The 23,702-nt window shown below is 37.9% G+C and overlaps 1 protein-coding gene across 2 annotated transcripts in view; it reads right to left on the reverse strand.

Moving 5' to 3' along the window:
- Positions 1 to 23,702, reverse strand: part of ZFYVE9 (zinc finger FYVE-type containing 9) — a 208,168-nt gene that overhangs the window by 43,874 nt on the left and 140,592 nt on the right. For both annotated transcript variants that reach the window (XM_081306404.1, XM_081306403.1), the window contains 2 exons: positions 2,448 to 2,672; positions 405 to 487 (listed from right to left, as the gene is read on the reverse strand). In XM_081306404.1, coding sequence (XP_081162530.1) covers positions 405 to 487; positions 2,448 to 2,672 — 308 coding nt within the window. The remainder of the gene's footprint in view (positions 1 to 404; positions 488 to 2,447; positions 2,673 to 23,702) is intronic.

Below are 23,702 nucleotides of genomic sequence, written 5' to 3' on the forward strand. Positions count from 1 at the left end.
TCTCTCTCTCTCTCTCTCTCTCTCTCTCTCTCTCTCTCTCTCTCTCTCTCTCACACACACACACACACACACACACACACACACACACACAGGATGCCAGTCTCAAAATGAAAACAAAGTGATATGCTAAATATCTTATTTATATACTCCTCCTGTTTTCATAATAATCCTGTAAGGTCACTAATATATTAAGTATGTAATTAGGGGTTGGAATCCTGTACTATTTCACTGTATGTTTTCAAAAGGGTATATATGTTTTATTCTCCTCTAATATAAAACTTTACCTTCATTAAGTAGCAGGCACATGACAATCAATAAAATAATAGAACCCTACTCTTCCTTCTCCCATACAAATTCAAGTAAGAAAAAAAAAGAAAGAAAGAAAAGAAAAATTCCCAACTTACTGCAAGAAGATTCATGATGGTATGCCCTGTCTCTCCAAACAATGGCTTTCGAAATCTGACACTGAAGAGTGGGCAGGGATAAACTGTGGAAATGAGAAAAGATCAGACTAAGTTAAGTAGTTTAAAATTCTCGGCAAAGAGACACCATGGCTAATATGCTCATTAGAACATATTAAATTCAGGATTCAAAAAATGTAGGTAGTATGAGAGCAGATAAATCCTAAGCCAGAGGAAATCTTTTAAATAAAACCAGAATAAGCATTTTGCTGCAGCTGTTCCAAAAATGATCCAAAAGATCTTAAGAAGCAATCTTCTTCAAAGTGGATTGATATGATCCAGGAAACATCTCTCAATTCCTCTGGGCTCAAGAAGTTTAAGAGTTCACTCTTCTATGCCTCCTAACCAGACCCTCCTTAGGACAGCCAATTACCAGGTGATAATACCAGCTTGCTTATCCCTCAAGCTTTGAGGTTTGACATTCTAGTATAAGTCAAGATACACATGTTGCTTCCTCTCATGCAATCTTTCATGCTTCATTTAGCTGATTCACGTGACTCCTTCAGATCCATCCATGAAGTGCTTTCGTATAACTCCTTCATTCTTGGTCAAGTTAGAGCCCATCCTAAAACTCTCAAAGAATTTAACCTTAGAAACATTTCTATTTTAACACAGTATACCACTGTAATCATGATTCCTATAAATCTTTCTTACAAAGATTCCCAAAAGCCTATAACCAGGTCTTAGCCATTTCAGAATTCCGAGGATTCCTGATACAATGGTAGACCTTGATTAAATTCTTACTGAATGAATGAACTAATGAGTGAAAGAATTAAAGTTGACTTTCTGAGTACACAGACTGTTTTATGATATATAAAATAATCTCCAATTTATCAAGCTAGTGTTAACACACAAGGCAAGCATTAAATTATCCAGTTTATAAAAAAGCTGTCAGAGACCTTGAGTGAGAAACTGACAATCAGAAAGCCCCAATGAATGGCCCATAATTACAGAGCTACTGAGTGAGGCAACTGAAAACCTTATTCAAGTGGTCTGATTCTTAGACACTGAGAACTTTTAATTAGGTAAAGATATAAAGTAAAGTTTGAATTTAACCTTTAATGTCTTTTTTTTTTTTTTAATCACAACTCAGTGCACTGCTACAGCCATAGTCAAAGAACTCTTCTTCTGTAGCCTTTACTAATTGAGAATGGCTTCCATACCATAGCTTTCGGCAGCTGTTAGTTTAAAATAAAGTATAATTCATGGGGCTGGAGTTGTGGCTCGGCAGTAGAGTGCTCATCTAGCACGTTCAAGATCCTGGGTTCAATCCAGGGCAAAATAAAAATAAAATAAAGGTACTGCATCCAACTACAACTAAAAATTTAAAAAATACATATAATTCATCATAACTATTTAGCAATAAAGTGACAACAAACAGGTTCACCATATACAATAGTTTACCATTAAAAAATTACTTAAGTTCAAAATTAATTTTACTAGAGATGATTGTGTTTTTATCAATAAACCATGAAAACAGTAAATTTATTTATTTTAATACTGGGGATTCAACCCAGGGGCACTTTATCACTGAGTTATAGTCCCAGTCCTCTTTTTTTGGAAGGACAGTGGGAATTCAATCCAGGGCCACTTTATCATTGAGCCACACCCCCAGCCCTTTTTATTTTTTATTTTTAGATGGGGTCTCAGTAAGCTGCTTAGGATCTCCCTATGTTGCTGAGGCTGATCTGGAACTTGTGATCCACCTGTCTCAGCTTCCAGAATTGCTGAGATTACAGGCATGTGCCACACTTGTCAATTTACAAAGTAATAAATAACCACTGACTTCTTCATTTGATATTTTCATTCCTTCCTATTATGCCCCAAATAAGTAGAGAGAGACTAGCCAGATTTAGCTTATTTATTTCAAAATGCTATTTCTGCTGAACTGTATCATCAAATTAGAAGGGCTCTGAATAGCTTAAGACTTATTAAATCATCATGCCTTGGTTATATGTCTTAGAAGAAAATTTTTTTACTACTTACGTCGATATTCAGCTCCAAGTCTCAACATTAGTCGGATGGGAAACACTTTAGCCCAAGGAGTTTCCCACTTCTGGATAAGAATCCCAAACAAGTAAGGTGGGGTTGGGAGAACTAGGTCTTGCAGTGACTGATAGGTAGATGTCACATATAAAAATCCACCATGTTCTTTACTGCCGAGGAAACTTTGACTGAAGAAGGAATGTCCCAAGTTGCCCACAACATTTCCTAAAACAAAAAGTTCATTATATATTGTTTACTAGTAAATAGATCTTTTCTCGATGTTTTTTCTTTGTTTGTTTTTGTTTTTTACAATAATGGAGATTAAAACCTGGGGGCTTTACCACTGAGTCACACCCCAACCCTTTTTTGCTCTTTATTTTAAGACAAGGTCTCACTAAATTGCCCAGGCTGGCCTTGAACTTACAATTCTCCTAGTAGCTGGGATTATAGGCATGTTTCACCATGCCTGGCTTATTTATAATAATTACTTTTTATTGTTATATTTTTTAGTACTGGAGATTGAACTCGGGGTCTTCAACCACTGACCCACATCCCTAGCTCTATTTTGTATTTTATTTAGAGACAGGGGTCTATCTCACTGAGTTGCTTAGCACCTTGCTTTTGCTGAGGCTGGCTTTGAACTCACAATCCTCCTGTCTCAGCCTCCTCAGCCACTGCATCCAGCTATAATAATAATTATTACCCCAAATTGGGTCAGACATTACCAAACTCTAATTCCCAATCTTTCACTATAAAAGACTCCTGTGTAGAAAATTGGTTTTTAAATCAATGGCATTTATTAAATACAAAAATGTTATCCAATTTTATCAGGGCTTCATGCTGGTGAGCAGGAAATACTTCATATGATCACAGGGTAAAAGGTGGTCTAGTTAAAATCCAAAAATATTGTTGTTAAACTGTATAACTTTACTGTGTGAGATACTTCAGAGGTCTCAGGATAACAATTATTGGCTCAAAGATCATGAAAAACTAAAACTCAGATTAGGTGCCTACTCTCTCAAAGCTTATTTCTCACTGGGTAAATAAAATCAACTCATGAATGTAATAAACTGTCTACAGTAAGTGCAGTTATGAGACATTAGGGAAGAAGAGGATTTATGGAGAAGGTAGTACCACAGATAGGATCTTTTCTTTGTAATTTTGATTGAGACAAATACGAAACATAGATGTACAACTTAAAAATTATTTAAACCCATAATAGGCAGTTTTCTCTCTTTTAAATACAAATGCTATTTATTAAGCACTTTTTAATAGGTTTGCAAGTAAAACAGTAACAAGTATATCAGTCCTTCATTAAGGGGACATTTTCCTCAGTTTAGAATTACAAAGAGACCAGGCCCAGAAGTGCATGCCTGTAATCCCAGTGGCTGAGGCAGGAAGATCATGAGTTCAAAGCCAATCACAGCAATTTAGCAAAGTCCTAAGCAACTTAGCAAGACTCAAAATAAAAAAAAATATAAAGGGTTGGGGATGTGGCTCAGTGGTTGAGCACCTCTGGGTTAGATCCCTAGTACCAAAAAAAAAAAAAAAAAAAAAAAAAAAAAATTACAGAGAGCTGTTCAATAATGGAAGAACAGATATGTTCACTAGATAGGTACAATCTTCTTTTGAAAGCTCTTAAAACAAAAACACAAGAAATCCCCATCAGAGAAGTTAATGCTTGCTTTAACAGAAACCTAGAGTTTATATCTATAGACTCAGACTCCTGTTGTGAAGTGGGAATGTTTGTTGATGGTAGGATCCAAAGTAAAGGGAACACCTCCCTATAAAATTCAGAGAAGCTCTTTGGTATACACTATGCTGCCCTGATCATTAACACCTAAATTTTACATTTGAAATGGGACTTTTAAGAATACAGGGGTAGGAGCTGGAGTTGTGGCTCAATGGTAAAGCACTTGCCTTGCACATTTGGGGCCCTAGGTTCGATCCTGAGCACCATATAAAAAAATAAATAAAAACAAAATAAAGACATTGTGTTCATCTATAACTAAAAAAAGGGAAAAAAAAGAATACAGGAGTAATATTCTTGCCCAAGCATTAGCCAACTCAAGCTGTACAATTAAGCTGCTGGGCCATATCTATTAAAAAAAAAAACAAAACTCCATATAAAAGAAACCGTATAGGATTTTGAAGAAAAAAAAAACTGATTTCAGAGTCACAGAAATATGTGATTGAGTTTGAACATTCACTACTGTAGAATTGAGGCAAGTTAGTTCTGGGAGCACCAACATCTGTGTAGAAATGTGGGAAATTATATTAAATTTCAGACATCTTGTGAAAAATAAATTATAGAATATATATAAAATACCTAACAGCATTAGCCATACAATGTGTTCTCAAAAAATTGTAACTATTATTGCTATAATGCAAATATATACATAACAATAGCCAAATCTTACAGGATTTCTTTTTCTTTACCAAAAATTGTAGAGCAATATTTGTATAAATTTTCATTTTTTCTGGCACCCACTACAGAATTGGGGATAGAGTGGCAGGAACTTTTGGGAGATCAGATCCCCAAATACACCACTGCCTTTTTACTCCCCGCCCCAATCCTATAATTCTAAGATACCATAAAAGATACTTTATACCAATGCAAATTCAAAAAACAGACAATTAGAGAGGAGAAAAACCTTACTCAGGTTTGACAGGGAGGAGGAAAATGGGAGATAAGAGATGGAAGATTTTTTTCCCCCTCCACAATGGAAGGTGCATGATAACATTCCTTTAAAGGTTTAGTGATGGCATGCTATGGTTTCAAGATATCCCCCAAAAAACATGTTGGAAATTTAATTCGCAATATAACAGTGTTGGGAGGTGGAGCCTAATGAGATTAGGTCATAATGGCAGAGTGAATGGATTTATCATGGTATTATCATGGGAGTGGGTTTATTTAAAAAGGATATTTTGGGGCGAGGTTGTGGCTCAGCGGTAGACCGCTTGCCTCGCATGTGTAAAGCACTGGGTTCGATCCTCAGCACCACCAAAAAATAAAATAAACAAAATAAAAAGGACATTTGACCCTTTCTTGCTCTTTTGCCCCATCTTTGCCCTTCCACTGCCGTGGAATGACACAGTAAGAATGTTCTTGCCAAATGCCAACCAGTTGACCATTAATTTTTCAGTCTCCAGAATGTAAGAAATAAACTTCTGTTCATTATAATAACCCAAGTCTGTGGTATTCTGTTATAACAGCATAAAACAGAGTAGGACATAACATACAATTTATGGTTCACAAAGACTGTTCAGTGAATATACCTCAGAGGTAAAAAGTATGTTGCTTGGTACTCAAGGCATTCATTCATTATTCCTTTCGGATTCCCCTATTAGAGCCTAGAATCTATTACTAGTTATTTTTCCACACATTCTTATTTCCTTTCCTTTCCTTTCTGCCATTATCACTTAACATCCTCTTTATTCCATCATACATTCTTCACTACGTCCCTTCCCATTATCAAATACATCTTTCATCCTTTAAGTATTTATTTTATTTTTTTAATGTGGATCTCCACTGTCAATCTTAATGAATGATTTCAACTATCAATAACTATTTCATACATAAACAAGTAAAATTCCAGAGTTGTAGATAATAGCAAAAATAAAATGCTAAGTATAAAAATTTAATAATAAAAAAATAAAAAAATTTCATTAAAAGATAATCCAGAGCTATGACCTCAAAAAGTCTGTTATTATTAATTTGTATCAGAATTTCACTGTAAGAACATTCAATACAATGGACCCAATGAACTAATTTATGCAGATATATATTTCTATTGCTCTCTACATATCCCATGCCAAAAGACAAAAGACATCAACAAGGGCTGGGGATGTGGCTCAAGCGGTAGCGCGTGCGGCCCGGGTTCGATCCTCAGCATCACATACAAACAAAAAGATGTTGTGACCGCCGATAACTAAAAAATAAATATTAAAATTTTCTCTCTCTCTCTCTCTCTCTCTCTCTCTCTCTGTCTCTCTCTTTAAAAAAAATTAAAAATATCTCTTGAGTCTCCACTTTCAGTTCTTAAAAAAAAAAAGACATCAACAAATTTAGTTTAAAGGTGTTAACTGGTCTATAATTGGACACCATCTCATTCTAGAAAACAGAATGAGTATTCAATCAGTAATTTTCTTTTTTTTTTTTTATGAGGAACTGAAGGTTGGAAATGTTACCCGACTTCGCCAAAGCTCAGAAAGGGTAGAGATACACTTTATTTTATTTTATTTATTTTTTTTTTGAGAGAGAGAGAGAGAGAGAATTTTTTTAATATTTATTTTTTAGTTCTCGGCGGACACAACATCTTTGTATGTGGTGCTGAGGATCGAACCCGGGCCGCACGCATGCCAGGCGAGCGCGCTACCGCTTGAGCCACATCCCCAGCCCCAATCAGTAATTTTCAAAGCAATTTTACAAAGCATTAACCAGGTTATCATCAGAACAATGTAATCAGGAGGTTTACTTTACCAATGAAGAAACTGTAGCTCAGTAGTAGAGATGGAGAGACTCCAATGGAATATTACTCAGCCATAAGGAAGAATAAAATGATGGCATTTGCCAGTAAATGGATGGAACTGGAGACTATCATGCTAAGTGAAATAAGTCAATCCCAAAAACCCAAAGGCAAAATGTTCTCTCTGATATGAGGAAGCTAACACACAAAAAAGGTGGGGAAGGGAAGAATAGACATTCACTGGATTAGACAAAAGGGAATGAAGGGAATGGAGGCAAGATGGGTACAGGAAAGAGTAGAACAAATCAGATATAACTTTGCTATGTTCATATATGAATACATGGACCAGTGTTAACTCCACATCATGTACAACCATAAAAACGGGAAGTTATTCTCCATGTATGCATAATATGTCAAAACACATTCTACTGTCATGTATTAAGAAAAAAAGAGATGAGTGATTCTCAAAATACACACGGTAAAAAATATGGTAAAGTGGGCTGGGGATGTGGCTCAAGCGGTAGCGTGCTCGCCTGGCATGCGTGCGGCCCAGGTTCGATCCTCAGACCGCATACCAACAAAGATGTTGTGTCCGCCGAGAACTAAAAAATAAATATTAAAAATTCTCTCTCTCTCTCCTCTCTCACTCTCTCTTTAAAAAAAAATATGGTAAAGTAAAATCTGGAAAGATTATCTTTCAAACTCTTAGTATTTCCATGAATCACACTATGTCTTCCAAAAAATTAGTGTAATTTGAATTTTTCCATCTTAAAATTGTAGCTTAAACTTTATTTTTCAAATGCTTACTAGTAGCTCTCTTTAAATTCAGTTCAAATATAACTTACATACCTATGTGACAACAGCTTGCTTTTGTTTCAAAACAAAATCCTCACATCAACTCAAATGGAACAATTTCCAAGCAAATGATTCATTTATTTTAAGAAATACTAACAATTCTAAACATTAACATAATTAAAACACAAGCCATCAACAGAATTTAGACAAGCTGGGCACAGTAGTACACACTTATAATCCCAGCTACTCAGGAAGCTGAGGCAGGAGGATCACAAGTTGTTTGGGCAACTTAGGGAGGCCCTGTATCAAAGTTAAAATAAAAAGGTCAAGGGATGCAGCTCAGTGGTATAGCACTTGCCTAGCATATACAACACTCTAGGTTCAAGTCTCAGGACTACAAATAAAAAAAAATTTTTTTTTAGACAGTTCCTTAGAATTCCTGCAAGGCAATAAACTGCAGTTAAGAAGGAACACATTATAAAAGATTTCAGTTTAGAGCATCTGTGATTCACCCTGAATTTTAAAAAGCTGGGGAGGCACTATATTACTTCTTATGGCTCTAAAAAGATTTAGAAAAGATATAGCCGAACTCAAATCTGAATTCAGACACTTGTCATCTAAGTGCATGATCATCAACAAGTTACTTTTGTCTTCAATGCCTTTCAGATTCCTCTTATATAAAATGGAAACAGTAACAGCATAAATATCACAGAATTGTTAAGAAATAAAACAGTGCATATAAAGCCATGAATATATTGCCTAGCATAAACTAATCACTCAATAAATGTTAGGCATTATTATTTTTTCTTTTGGGGGTGGGCTACTAGGAATTGAAACCATGACCTCACAATGCTAGGCATGTGCTCTATCACTGAGTTATACCTACCAATCCAACACTGGCTTTTGATAAAGCCATATAAAAATGATACTTAAAAATCGCCTGGGTTAACTGTTGTCCACAGGTTAAAACTAAAGACAAAGAACACTTTAGAATGAAAGTACATGTTTTAAAAAAAAGAGAGATGATAAGAGGAAAAACTATCTTTCAAAGATCTAAAGTTGTAAAAAATTTCCCAAGTTATCTACTCAAGTGGCCTACTTAAGTGACCCATGTCATTTCTTTCTTTCTCAGGGGACCACAGATACTGAGCCTCAGAAACAGACTAATGTGAATGGTATGTTTCCTTGTCTCCAAGTCACAGTACAAACAAGAAGTCAGGAATAGCCTGACAAGGTGGTTTATGCCTATTATACCAGCAACTTGGGAGGTCGAGGCAGAAAGATCACAAATTCAAGGCCAGCCCAGACAACTTAGCAAAATCCCAGTCCCAAATAAAAAATAAAAAGGGCTGGGGATGTAGCTCAGTGGTAGAGTACTCCTAGGTTCAACACCTAGTATCACTTTAAAAAAGCCAGGAATAATAAGTATCACTTTAAAAAAAGCCAGGAATAATAAGTACAGTATTTTTATTCACATAAGTGTTCTCTCAGGATACCTTTCCATCTTGGTGCTTTTCTCCAAAGAATAAAAAAATGTTTCCTAGTGACATCATGCCAACTCATTAATTCCTTCAACCCATAGTTTTTAATTAAATCTCTCTAATATACCAGACTGTCTGTTTTAGGAATGGGTACAGAGTTGACCCAGACAGATAAAAATCTTGCCTTTATAGAGTTTACAATCAATGGAGAGAGACAAATAATTTCAGTAAGTATAACTAGAGACAAATGCTTTGAAGAAAATAAAATATGGGCTGGGGATGTGGCCCAAGTGGTAGCGCGCTCGCCTGGCATGCGTGCGGCCCGGGTTCGATTCTCAGCACCACATACAAACAAAGATGTTGTTGTGCCCGCCGAAAACTAAAAAATAAAGATTAAAAAAAAATTCTCTCTCTCTCTCTCTCTCTGTCTCTCTTTAAAAAAAAAAAGAAAGAAAATAAAATAATATAACAGATTGATAGGACTAGGGAAAGGAGACTTCTTTAGTTGAGAGAGTCAGGAAAAATCTCTGAACAGAAAACATTTAAGAACAGACTAAAACAAAGACAAAATGAGCCAATAAAGATCTGAAAGAGGCTGGGGATGTGGCTCAAGCGGTAGCACACTCGCCTAGCATGCCTGCAGCCCGGGTTCGATCCTCAGCACCACATACCAACAAAGATGTTGTGTCCGCCGAGAACTAAAAAATAAATATTAAAATTCTCTCTCTCTCTCTCACTCTCTCTCCTCTCTAACTCTCTCTTTAAAAAAAAAAAAAAAGGGGCTGGGGATGTGGCTCAAGCGGTAGCGCGCTCGCCTGGCATGCATGCGGCCCCGGGTTCGATCCTCAGCACCACATACCAACAAAGATGTTGTGTCCGCCGAGAACTAAAAAATAAATATTAAAAATTCTCTCTCTCTCTCTCTATCTCTCTCCTCTCTCACTCTCTCTTTAAAAAAAAAAAAAAAAAAAAAGATCTGAAAGAGCATTCCAGTTCATGGAAAAAGTAATGCAGAAGCTGTGAATGGGAAATTAGTTTGATGGGCTCAAAGGTCACAAAAATTATCAATGTAGCTAAAGGAAATTAAGGGGTAGTATTAGATAATGTCAGAAATCTTTAGGGGCTAGATCATATTGGACCACATGGACCAAAAGGAACTGGAGTTTCTTCTAACTGCAGTGGGAAGCCCACCAAAAGGTTTAAGGCAGCTTCAGTTGTGTTTTCACACCTATCACTGTGTCATTGTGCTACATAAATGTGCTCTCAATTCCCCGGGATTAAATCTAGTATGTCTCGGGAATAGCTGAGGGAAGATAAACATGCAAATGTAGAACTGCAAATGGTTGAGAAGGAACAAAAAGCAGTATTCAAATATAAAAGAATTTAACTTGCAAGGTTGAGAACATACATAGTCTATGTTTATAATTAAAATTCTCTTCTTGCTTTATTCTAAAATTAAATATCAAAGTTGAAAATTAACAACTGTAAATCTTATCAAGCTCATGTAAATATAAATCAATATTCTCCTGAATTAATAGCTTTTTTGAAGAGAAACATTAAAATTGGTTAATTTAGGCTAAGGCATACATAACTGAAGAATATACCTCAGGATCAGTAGAGAAGGACAAAGAGTCAAACTATACAAAAGAGCAGTTAGATATGGATGGCTGATTTCAGAGGCTCCAATATTAAAAGGAGTTCCAAAGGAAGACAATGGAAGGATAAAAGAGAAGTAATATCAAAGATTCAATAACCAAGGATTTTCCAAAGAAACAACAAAATGTATTATCACATTAAAAGTATACTTTGAGTCCTCAGCAGTAAAAATAAAAAACAAAATCATGTATGTGGCAGACACTAGACCAATGGAATAGAACATAGTCCCAAAACAGACCGATTCATGTAAGATCAATTAATATTCAGAAACAGTTTCAAGGTAATTCAATAGTGAAAAACATAGTCTTTTTAACAAATGATGCTGGAACAACTAGATAGACAGTTAAAAAAAACAGAACTTAAAGCTTTATATCATTTATTACACAAAAATTAACTCAAGGGTTGGGGATATAGCTTAGTGGAAGAGTGCTTGCCTAGCACCCATGTAGCTCTGGATTCCATCTCCAGGACTTAATTTAAAAAAACAAAAAGTTTAATTCAAAATGGATCACAGATCTAAAAACTTACAGAAAATAATATAAGAAAATGCTAGGACTTTAGGTTAAGGCAAACATTCTTAGAAAACTAAGTATAGCTGAGCGTGTTGGTACATGCCTATAATCCCAGTGACTCAGGAGGCTGAGGGGAGAAGTTAGCAGTTTCAAGGCCAGTTCAGCAACTTGGTTAGGCCCTAAGTAACTTAGCAAGACTATCTCAAAAATAAAATGGACTGGGGATATAGGTTAATGGTAAAGTGCTCTGGGTTCAATCCCCAATGCCACAAAAGAAAAACAGAAAACTAAAGTTACACCATAGAAGAAAGACTGATACACCGGACCTTGTCAAGATTCAGAATTTTGCTCTATGAAAAACAGGAAAATGAAAAGACAAGTCAGGGCATAGAAAAACAATATTTGCAAAACAGTATATGAGGGCTGGTGTTGTGGCTCAGTGGTAGAGCACTTGCCTGGCTCATATGAGGCACCTGTGAGGCACCACATAAAAATAAATAAAATAAAGATATTGTGTCCATCTACAACTAAAAATATATTTTAAAAAGCAGTATATGATATAGGAATTGTATCCAAAATTTATTAAGTACAAAAGATTCAAGAAAACAACCTAGTTTGTTTTCTCAGCACCACATAAAAATAAATAAATAAAATAAAGATATTGTGCCCATCTACAACTAAAAATATATTTTAAAAAATAGTACATGATATAGGAGTTGTATCCAAAATTTAAATACAAGACTCAAGAAAACAATTTCGTTTTTATATGGGCAAAAGAAGAGATATAGATGGTGCTATGATTTGGATATGGACATAATTTTTGTGTCCACCAAGGGTCCATGTATTGGGAGGTTGGTTCCTAGAGTGGAAGTACTAAGAGCTGGTGTGGAATCTTTATGGTCACTGGGGGTCCTGACCTCAGAAAGATGAAGGTAGTTCTCTGAGAGGGTTGTCATAAAAGGACCAAGTCCCACCCAGCACTCTCTGTTTCTTGACTAAAGATGTGACCAATTGCTGATACTGGCTCCTACCACTGTCTTTGCTATCTGTCATAGTGCCCTCATCAAAACTGAGCCCATGTGGGCCTCATATGAGCTCCAACACTGTGAGCTCAACAAACCTTGTTTCATTCTTAAGTAGCCTGTATTTCATCACCATGATAAAACACAATGACGTGACTAATATAAGATGATAAATAAATAAAAGTTGCTCAATATCATTGGTCAGTAGGGCAATTCAAACTAAAATCACAATGAGATACAACGAAAAGCAAAAATAAACAAACAAATAACAAAAGAGTGTGTATGTTAGCTTTACACTGCTGGAACCAAAATACTTGACAAGAATAACTTATAGGAAGAAAAGTTTAGTTGGAGCTCATGATTTCAGAGATGGGAATCCACAGATGACTCCCTTGCACTGCACCCCAGGAGAAGCAGAACATAATGGCCAAAAGGCATGGCAGAAGAAAGTTGCTTACCTCGTGGCAGCCAGGAAACAGAGGGAGTGGAGGAAAGGAGCCACAGGAACGAAAAGCCTTTCAAGGACACACCCCCATGACATACCCCCTCGAGTTATGCCCCATTTGCCTACAAGTACCAGCAGATTTGTCCATTCAAACTAGGATAGAATGATTATGTCACAGCTCTAACATTCTAATCTTTTCACTCCTGAATATTCTTGCATTAACACAGGAGCTTTTGGGGAACACCTCATATCCAAACCATAACATTCTGCCCTAAGCTCCAAAAGTTCATGTCCATCCCACAATGAAAAATGCATGTAGTCCATCTCTAAGAGTCCAATAGCCTTAACAGTTCCAACATTGCCCAAAAGTCTAAGTCCAGTCTCCTCTTAGACTCAAGGCAAACTCTTGGCTTTGAGTTTCTGTAAAAACTAAAAGCAAGTTACATACATTCAATATACAAAGGCATAAAGTAAACATTCCCATTCCAAAAGGGAGGAATAGGGGCATAGAAAGAAGGGTAGAACCAAAGTAAGACCAAAACCCAGCTGGGCAAACAGGTCCTGTAACTCCCTGTATGCCATCTAGGACACATGGTGATGATACGTTCTCTCTAGAGGGCTTGGGCAGCCCTGCCCCTTTGGGCTTGCTGGTTGCAAGTAAAGAGGCTATCGTTTAGCCTGGCTCTCTCAGCAGCCAGTGGTTATTCTCAGCAGACAGTCCACATTACTGGCATCTCTTAATTTCTGGAGCCTCCATTCCAGCATCATCCTATGGTATAAGGTAGAAGGAACTGGAGACAACAAGAGGGGGCAAACTTTTATAAAGGTACCAATCCCATCCATAAAGGTTGAGCCCTCAAGGTCTAATCATACCTTTTAAAGAGTCTGCCTCTCTATACTATTACAATGGTAATTGAACTTCGACATGAGTTTTGGGGAGGATGAACAATCAAACCCTAAATAGACCAATTTTTAAAAATACAGTATTAAATGAATTTAGAAGAAGAAATTACTTCCATCGGGGAGGCTCATCATTTTATAGAGAAGTGTACTTTGAGACCTAAGAAAACGAACAGGATTCAGATAGTTGGGTGTAAGGCAATTGTATGGTAAGGGAATACTATAATTATGGATAAGAAAGTAAAAATCTATCAGAGTTTATAAAAAACAAGAAATGTTTAGTTTGGCTACAATGTAATAAGCATGAGGAAACAACTAGTGGGAAATGAGACTGGAAATATAGGGGTTTATTCAAAAGGAAACATGAAGTAAAAAAAATATTTTGAATGAGAGGGGAAAAAGAGATTAACTCTAGAAAAAATAAATGGTATATACTGATCCCATTTCATTCAAATCAATGTTCTGAATATTTGTGTGCAAAACCAAAATAATAACATACAAACGTACAAAACACAGAGGAAAGGAGGTGATATGGGGAGAAACAAGGTAGAATCTACAATCTCCCATGGCACTAAAATATCCAGGGGCATTCTGAAACTCTCAGAATGCAATCTCTCACAAGCAACAATTTTTTGTCTCATACAGAAAGCATGAACAACTATATATGACACTAAGCAAGTATAAATATACACATTTTAATATTCATATATATTATTATTAAATACATAGAATTTAGATTTTTTAATTCACAGGAAATTATAAAGAAAGCTCATTCTAGGACCTTTTTTTTAATTTTTTTATTGGTTGTTCAAAACATTACATAGTTCTTGATATATCATATTTCACACTTTGATTAAAGTGGGTTATGAACTCCCATTTTTACCCCGTATACAGATTGCAGAGTCACATCATTTACACTTCCACTGATTTACATATTGCCATACTAGTGTCTGTTGTATTCTGCTGCCTTTCCTATCCTCTACTATCCCCCCTCCCCTCCCCTCCCCTCCACTCTTCTCTCTCTACCCCCTCTACTGTAATGCATTTCTCCCCCTTGTATTATTTTTCCCTTTCCCCTCACTTCCTCTTGTATATAATTTTGTATAACCTTGAGGGTCTCCTTCCATTTCCAAGCAATTTCCCTTCTCTCTCCCTGTCCCTCCCACCTCTCATCCCTGTTTAATATTAGTCATTTTCTCATGCTCTTCTTCCCTACTCTGTTCTTAGTTACTCTCCTTATATCAAAGAGGACATTTGGCATTTGTTTTTTAGGGATTGGCTAGCTTCACTTAGCATAATCTGCTCTAATGCCATCCATTTCCCTCCAAATTCTATAATTTTGTCATTTTTTAATGCAGAGTAATACTCCATTGTGTATAAATGCCACATTTTTTTTATCCATTCGTCTATTGAAGGGCATCTAGGTTGCTTCCACAGTCTTGCTATTGTGAATTGTACTGCTATGAACATCGATGTAGCAGTGTCCCTGTAGCATGCTGTTTTTAGGTCTTTAGGGAATAGACCCAGAAGGGGAAGAGCTGGATCAAATGGTGGTTCGATTCCCAGCTTTCCAAGAAATCTCCATACTGCTTTCCAAAATGGTTGCACCAATTTGCAGTCCCACCAACAATGTACAAGTGTACCCTTTTCCCCACATCCTCGCCAGCACTTGTTGTTGTTTGACTTCTTAATGGCTGCCAATCTTACTGGAGTGAGATGGTATCTTAGGGTGGTTTTCATTTGCATTTCTCTGACTGCTAGAGATGGTGAGCATTTTTTCATGTACTTGTTGATTGATTCTATGTCCTCCTCTGAGAAGTGTCTGTTTAGGTCCGTGGCCCATTTGTTGATTGGGTTATTTGTTATCTTATTGTCTAATTTTTTGAGTTCTTTGTATACTCTGGATATTAGGGCTCTATCTGAAGTGTGAGGAGTAAAAATTTGTTCCCATGATGTTGGCTCCCTATTTACCTCTCTTATTGTTTCTTTTGCTGAGAAAAAACTTTTTAGTTTGAGCAAGTCCCATTTGTTGATTCTAGATATTAATTCTTGTGCTATGGGTGTCATATTGAGGAATTTGGAGCCCGACCCCACAGTGTGTAGGTCGTAGCCAACTTTTTCTTCTATCAGATGCCTTGTCTCTGGTTTGATATCAAGCTCCTTGATCCATTTTGAGTTAACTTTTGTGCATGGCGAGAGAAAGGGATTCAGTTTCATTTTGTTGCATATGGATTTCCAGTTTTCCCAGCACCATTTGTTGAAGATGCTATCCTTCCTCCATTGCATGCTTTTAGCCCCTTTATCAAATATAAGAAAGTTGTAGTTTTGTGGGTTGGTTTCTGTGTCCTCTGTTCTGTACCATTGGTCCACCCGCCTGTTTTGGTACCAATACCATGCTGTTTTTGTTACTATTGCTCTGTAGTATAGTTTGAAGTCTGGTATTGCTATACCACCTGATTCACACTTCCTGCTTAGCATTGTTTTTGCTATTCTGGGTCTTTTATTTTTCCATATGAATTTCATGATTGCTTTCTCTATTTCTACAAGAAATGCCATTGGGATTTTGATTGGCATTGCATTAAACCTATAGAGAACTTTTGGTAATATCGCCATTTTGATGATGTTAGTTCTGCCTATCCATGAACAGGGTATATTTTTCCAACTTCTAAGATCTTCTTCAATTTCCCTCTTTAGGGTTCTGTAGTTTTCATTGTATAAGTCTTTTACCTCTTTTGTTAGGTTGATTCCCAAGTATTTTATTGTTTTTGAGGATATTGTGAATGGAGTGGTTGTCCTCATTTCCATTTCAGAGGGTTTGTCGCTGATATACAAGAATGCCTTTGATTTATGCGTGTTGATTTTATATCCTGCCACTTTGCTGAATTCATTTATTAGCTCTAATAGTTTCTTTGTAGACCCTTTTGGGTCTGCTAGGTATAGAATCATGTCATCTGCAAATAGTGATAATTTAAGTTCTTCTTTTCCTATTTTTATGCCTTTAATTTCTTTCGTCTGTCTAATTGCTCTGGCCAGTGTTTCGAGAACTATGTTGAACAGAAGTGGTGAGAGAGGGCATCCCTGTCTTGTTCCAGAATTTAGAGGGAATGCCTTCAATTTTTCTCCATTCAGAATGATGCTAGCCTGGGGCTTAGCGTAGATTGCTTTTACAATGTTGAGGTATGTTCCTGTTATCCCTATTTTTTCGAGAGTTTTGAACAAAAAGGGATGCTGTACTTTATCGAATGCTTTTTCCGCATCTATCGGGATGATCATATGGTTCTTATTTTTAAGTCTATTGATGTGGTGGATAACATTTATTGATTTCCGTATATTGAACCAGCCTTGCATCCCAGGGATGAATCCTACTTGATCATGGTGTACAATTTTTTTTATATGATTTTGTATCCGATTCGCCAGAATTTTATTGAGGATTTTTGCGTCTAGGTTCATTAGAGATATAGGTCTGTAGTTTTCTTTCTTTGAAGTATCTTTGTCTGGTTTAGGAATCAGTGTGATGTTGGCCTCATAGAATGAATTTGGAAGTTCTCCCTCTTTTTCTATTTCCTGAAATAGCTTGAAAAGTATTGGTATTAGTTCCTCTTTAAAGGTTTTGTAAAACTCTGCTGTATACCCATCCGGTCCTAGGCTTTTCTTAGTTGGTAATCTTTTGATGGTTTCTTCTATTTCCTCAATTGATATTGGTCTGTTTAGGTTGTCTATATCCTCCTGTCTCAATCTGGGCACATCGTATGACTTAAGAAATTTATCGATGCCTTCACTATCTTCTATTTTATTGGAGTATAAGGATTCAAAATAATTTCTGATTATCTTCTGTATTTCTGAAGTGTCTGTTGTGATATTGCCTTTTTCATCCTGTATGCTAGTAATTTGAGTTCTCTCTCTTCTTCTCTTCATTAGCATGGCTAAGGGTCTGTCGATCTTATTTATTTTTTCAAAGAACCAACTTTTAGTTTTATCAATTTTTTCAATTGTTTCTTTTGTTTCGATTTCATTAATTTCAGTTCTGATTTTAATTATTTCTTGCCTTCTACTTCTTTTGCTGTTATTTTGCTCTTCTTTTTCTAGGATTTTGAGATGAAGTATGAGATCATTTATTTGTTGGTTTTTTCTTTTTTTAAGGAATGAACTCCATGCAATGAATTTTCCTCTTAGAACTGCTTTCATTGTGTCCCATAGATTCCGATATGTTGTGTCTGTGTTTTCATTTATCTCTAAGAATTTTTTAATTTCCTCCTTAATGTCTTCTTTAACCCATTGATCATTCAGTAACCTGTTGTTCATTCTCCAAGTGATGCATGGTTTTTCCTTCCTTCTTCTATCGTTGATGTTCAGTTTCATTCCATTATGGTCAGATAAGATGCATGGTATTATCTCTACTCCTTTATATTGTCTAAGAGTTGCCCTGTGACATAATATATGATCTATTTTTGAGAAGGATCCATGTGCTGCTGAGAAAAAAGTGTAACTGCTTGATGCTGGGTGGTATATTCTATATATGTCAACTAAGTCTAGGTTGTTAATTGTGTTATTGAGTTCTATAGTTTCCTTATTCAACTTTTGTTTGGAAGCTCTGTCCAGTGGTGAGAGAGGTGTGTTGAAGTCTCCCATGATTATTGTATGGTGGTCTATTAGACTCTTGAACTTGAGAAGAGTTTGTTTGATGAACATAGCTGCACCATTGTTTGGGGCATATATATTTATGATTGTTATGTCTTGTTGGTGTATGGTTCCCTTGAGCAGTATGTAGTGTCCCTATTTATCCCTTTTGATTAACTTTGGCTTGAAATCTATTTTATTTGATATGAGTATGGACACTCCTGCTTGTTTCCGAAGTCCATATGAGTGATATGATTTTTCCCAACCTTTCACCTTCAGTCTATGTATCTTTTTTTCTATCAAATGCGTCTCCTGTAGGCAGCATATTGTTGGGTCATGTTTTGTGATCCATTCTACTAGCCTGTGTCTCTTAATTGGTGAGTTTAAGCCATTAACATTTAGGGTTATTATTGAGATATGGGTTATCCTTCCAGCCATATTTGTTTAGTTATGTTACTGAATATGGTTTGTTTTCCTCTTTGATTATTTTCCCCCCTTTACTGTGCAGGCGCAGGCAGGGGCTCTGCTCCTCCTCCAATTGGGGCGCTGTGCCTACCACATCGGCAGGCCACTGGGCCTGTTCTGCTGGTTGGTAGCAGGTGCGCCTACCTTGCAGGGGCGTGGGGCGGCTCTGCCACTCCCAGGTTGCTGGGCCTGACCTGCTGGTGGGTTGCAGGTCCGGCTACCTTGCAGGCGCGGGGGAAGGGCGCACACCTATTTGTATTTAGACAGTTACGCGAAATGGATGACGTAATGCTTGGGATGAAAGTTGGGGGGAAGGGGAAGGTAGGTGCTCTTGAAAGGAAAGAAGGAGAGGGAGATAGATAGCATAGAGGAGAATGGAAAGAGCCGTAAAACTTGGAAGGGGAGAGAGAGAGGGAAAAGGGAGAGAAAAAGTTAAAATGAAATAGGAAATAAAATTAGGTCTTAGAGATCCATTTTCTTCTCTTCCCGTAGGCAAAGCTGTGCCCTCCGGGCTGAGTTTTGCCCTCAATGTGTCAACAGCAATCCCTGTAAGGCAGTTCCTGGGAGTCTCTCAATCCTGTTGGTCCAGAGCCGTTTCACTTCTACGGCCCCTCCTCCCCATCCTCCTGCCAGCCAGCCAGGTCCTGCTCACCGGAGGCAGTTCACCAAGGATTTGGTTACACTTTCAGCCCCACCGAGTGCTCTATTTCCCTAACTAATGAGCACTCTCGTTGTCATTCATCTAAGCCCCAGTGCTGTGGAGCTGTAGTCTGGGAGTCAATTGTTTAATTTTTCCAGACCCCTTTGGTGGGCACACCTTCGGAATCTGGCAGCTAAGACCATTGGTGTCGCTGCTGGTGGTAATAGGAGTTGGGGGTCTAGGATCCCCTCTACTTCCCTCAGCCCCTACAGTCACAACCACACTGCTGGCGGTAGGAGGAGTTGGGGGTCTGGAGTGTCCTCTGTTTCCCTCCGCCCCGACCGTCACACCCTCTCAGTTCGCGGTTGGGGGATTTGGGGGTGGGGAGTCTTCTCTGCTTCCCTCTGCCCCTACAGTCACGCCCTCGTCACTGGCAGTAGGGGGAGTTGGGGGTCGAGAGTCCTTTGGCCCTTAGGGTCACGCCCACGGAGAGATTTTGAAGTTTCCCGGTTGTTTGTATCTGATGTGGGTGGGAGTCACACACCTGCTAAAGTAGATTCCACTGGGAAGGAATCTCTTTGGCCGAACTTTGGTGACTTCCCCTCTCTGCTATGGCGGGCCCCTGGCTCCTTGCCGGAGTGTCCGAAGGGAGGGGTGGAACTGGCTTGTCTCTGGTCTGACACAATCTCTGGTTTTAGTTCCCAGTTCGCTATTTCGTAAAGGGTTGGTTAGATTCCCTTCACACTGTGGGGGGGGGGGGGGGCGTTCGCCGGGTGGGCGGGGCTGTTAGTAGAGCCGGGAGGGTACGGGCTATCTGCTGAGCCAGGCGGGGACACTTCTCGCTGTGCCGGGCTGCCAGTAGAGCCGGGAAGCTGCGGCTGCGTGGCTAAGATCCGGGCGGGTGGAGTGGCCGTTCGCTGAGTGAGAGCGGGGCCTCTCGGGATGGCGAGGTGGCGGGTGCCGTCTGAGGGTTTGGGCGGGCCGCACCGCTCGGGGCCTCTGGCCGCTTTCTGAAGCGGCTGGTGGCTGTGGGACTTGACCTCCGCGCCTGCGTGGCTGGCAAGATCCACTTGTCTGGGACAAACTGACACTTCTAATAAACCTACCAATTCCCGGCAGGTCCCCTCTTCACGGAATTTTGCTAGAAGTTCCTCAGTAGGTAGACTGCCGCTGTTCCAATGGATCTTTCTGATCCCGTTAATGTGGAGACATTGGAATCGCTGCTTCCTCGCCGGCGGCCATGTTGGATCCTCCGCAAGAACATCTATGGAGGCCTCCTCCACCAGGTGCTTGCTAATAGTTTTAGTGCGACAGTTCACTGCAGTGCTCCGGGGACCGAAGGTTCACTCCGAGGCCTTGGAAAGTCTCAAGTTGCGCACCCCCTAGAGTGGCTCTCCAGCCCGGAGCCCTGGAGTGAAGGCCGGCTTCAGAATTTCCAGCAGTCTGGTCTTGTGATCTGGTTGCTCATTCTAGGACCTTTTAAGTCTTTTTGAGCCATCTCTTAATTTCTGGAGCACAGTAGCCATTAAATTAGCAAGAGTATTCAAGGCTTCCACACTCAGGAGAAATTTGATACAATTTGTCAATTGAATAATGAACTGAGATCATTTTCGAACACCTAAAATGTTTCACCTTATAAAAAATTATAGTGAAATATAGGATATCAAACTACTCTGATTATCTAAACACAGGATTCTTAATAAAACATGCATATATCACAGATGTTATGCATACCTGATTTTATAAAACTTATATACTATTAATACATGCACAAAGGCAAATGAAATAATAAAAAGAACACTGTTTCTGGCAGCTTTATAGTCCTAACTTTGCCACCAACTAGGCCTGTGATTTAGTCAAGACATTAACACATCTAGGTTTCATTTTCCTCATCTATAGGAAAAATTAAAGAGTTTATACTAAATGATCTAAGATACTTTCTAGCCCTGATATTTGATGATCTGTGAAATAATTCCTGTACAAGGAGAGACTCTTATACCTCATGTATGCTTTGAAATATTATTTACATAGTCATACATATATATGTACATGCCTCATCCTACATTATGGAAAATTTCTTAAGATGACTTGGGATGTATTATAGTCTGATCTCAGACTATTGTTATTTTACAATCACTTCCAAGTAATTTTTCTCATAAAAATTTTCATATTTTAGGGGATGGGTTGTGGCTCAGTGGTAGGGTGATCACCTAGCATGCAAGATGCACTGGGTTCGATCCTCAGAAGCTCATAAAAATAAAATAAAGATATTAAATTTTTTTTTCATATTTTAGTAGTTCAAAATGAACTCTACTAATGTATCTGGACACTTTTTAAAAATGTATAACCAGGAACTCAAGAACTTTAATGCCAAAAAAACCCCCAAATGATCTAATTTAAAAATGGGCTACAGAGTGCAAAAGATATTTCTCAAAAGAAGACATACAAATAGCCAATAAGTATATGAAAAAAATGTTCAATATCAGTAATCATCAGGGAAATGCAAATAAAAACCACAATGAAACATAATCTTACCCCAGTTAGAATGGCTATCATCAAAGTCAAAAACAACAAATGGTGAGGATAAAGATAAAGAGAAACTCACACTGTTGGTGGGAATGTAAATTACTACAGTAATATGGAACACAGTTTGAAAAGTCGTTACAAAAATAAAACAGGGGGGGCTGGGGATGTGGCTCAAGCGGTAGCACGCTCGCCTGGCATGTGTGCGGCCCGGGTTCGATCCTCAGCACCACATACAAACAAAGATGTTGTGTCCGCCGAAAACTAAAAAAATAAATTCTCTCTCTCTCTCTCTCTCTCTCTCTCTCTCTCTCTCTCTCTCTCTCTAAAAAATAAAATATTTAAAATAAAATAAAATAAAACAAAACAGGGGGCTGGGGTTGTGGCTCAGCAGTAGAGCGCTCACCTAGCATGTGCGAGGCCCTGGATTTGATCCTCAGCACCACATAAAAATAAATCAATAAAGGTATTAAAAAAAAAACAGAACTACAATGTGATCCTCAACTCCACTACTGTAAATAAATCCAAAGGAAATTAAATAATACTATCAAAGAGATATTTGCACTATTCACAATAGCCAAGAAACAGAATCAACCAAGGAGGCCATCAAAAGATAAATGGTGCACAGTGGCATACACATGTAATCCCAGTGACTCAGGAGGCTGAAGCAGGATTGCCAGTTCAAGACAAGCCTTAGCAACTTAGTGAGGCCCTAAGCAACTATTGAAACCCTCTCTCAAAATATAAAAAGGATTGGGGATGTAGCTCAGTGATAAAGTGCCTTGGGTTCGATCTCTAGTACCAAAAAAAAAAAAAAAAGGTAAGATAAGGAAAATATGGTATTTATTATAGAAACATGGATAAAACTGGAGGTTATTATGTTAAATTAAATAAGCCAGACACTTATGACATGAATTATCATAATTCATATCATAAGTCACATCCTTTCCTTACAGGTATCTCTCAGGACTCCATTCACAGCCCTAATTTCTCCACATTGGCCTATGTCATACACAACATTAACTTCAACTATCATATGAAAGCTGCGTCTTCTAAATTTGTATAGTAGCCTAGATCAATCTTCTATATCAATATCCATATATCTTCCATTTACATATTTAACCTGACATCATCAAATGCAACAAACTGAACTAAGAACTTATCTTTTTCTCCTCTGCCAGATGTGTTCCTGTTCCATTCACCATCTCAACAAAGAAGACCAACCTACTCAGGTGCCGAAGACAGAAATCTGGAGCTAATCTTGACTCTAGCTCCTTGTACTCAGTAAATCTTATTGAATTGAAGCATCGATGCCTTACACATCTCTCTCCAATACTCTTTATTCCCACTGCCATTACTTAAATTAAGTTCTGTAATTTCTCCCTTAATTCCTAACATAGCTTTTTTAAAAAAACAATTTTGAGTGTGATTTATATACAACCCCTTCCACACACAGATTTTAAGTATATAGTTCCATGAGTTTAAATAAATGTAAACATCTATGTAACCACTACCCAATCAGACATAGAACATCAAACAGGAAAGTTCCCTGACTGTTCTGTGGTCAATTCCAACACCTGTACCCCACCACAGTTCAGGCAACCACTGGTGCGATTGCTATTACCATAGAATTCATTTTGCTTGTTCCATATAAATGGAACAAGCAAATGGAGACATTATGCCCTGGTATAATGTCTCTGAAATTCATCCATTTTGTGGCATATACCAGC

This window comes from Spermophilus citellus (assembly GCF_964194105.1).
Source record: "Spermophilus citellus genome assembly, chromosome: 9".
In the NCBI taxonomy this organism is placed as follows: Eukaryota; Metazoa; Chordata; class Mammalia; order Rodentia; family Sciuridae; genus Spermophilus; species Spermophilus citellus.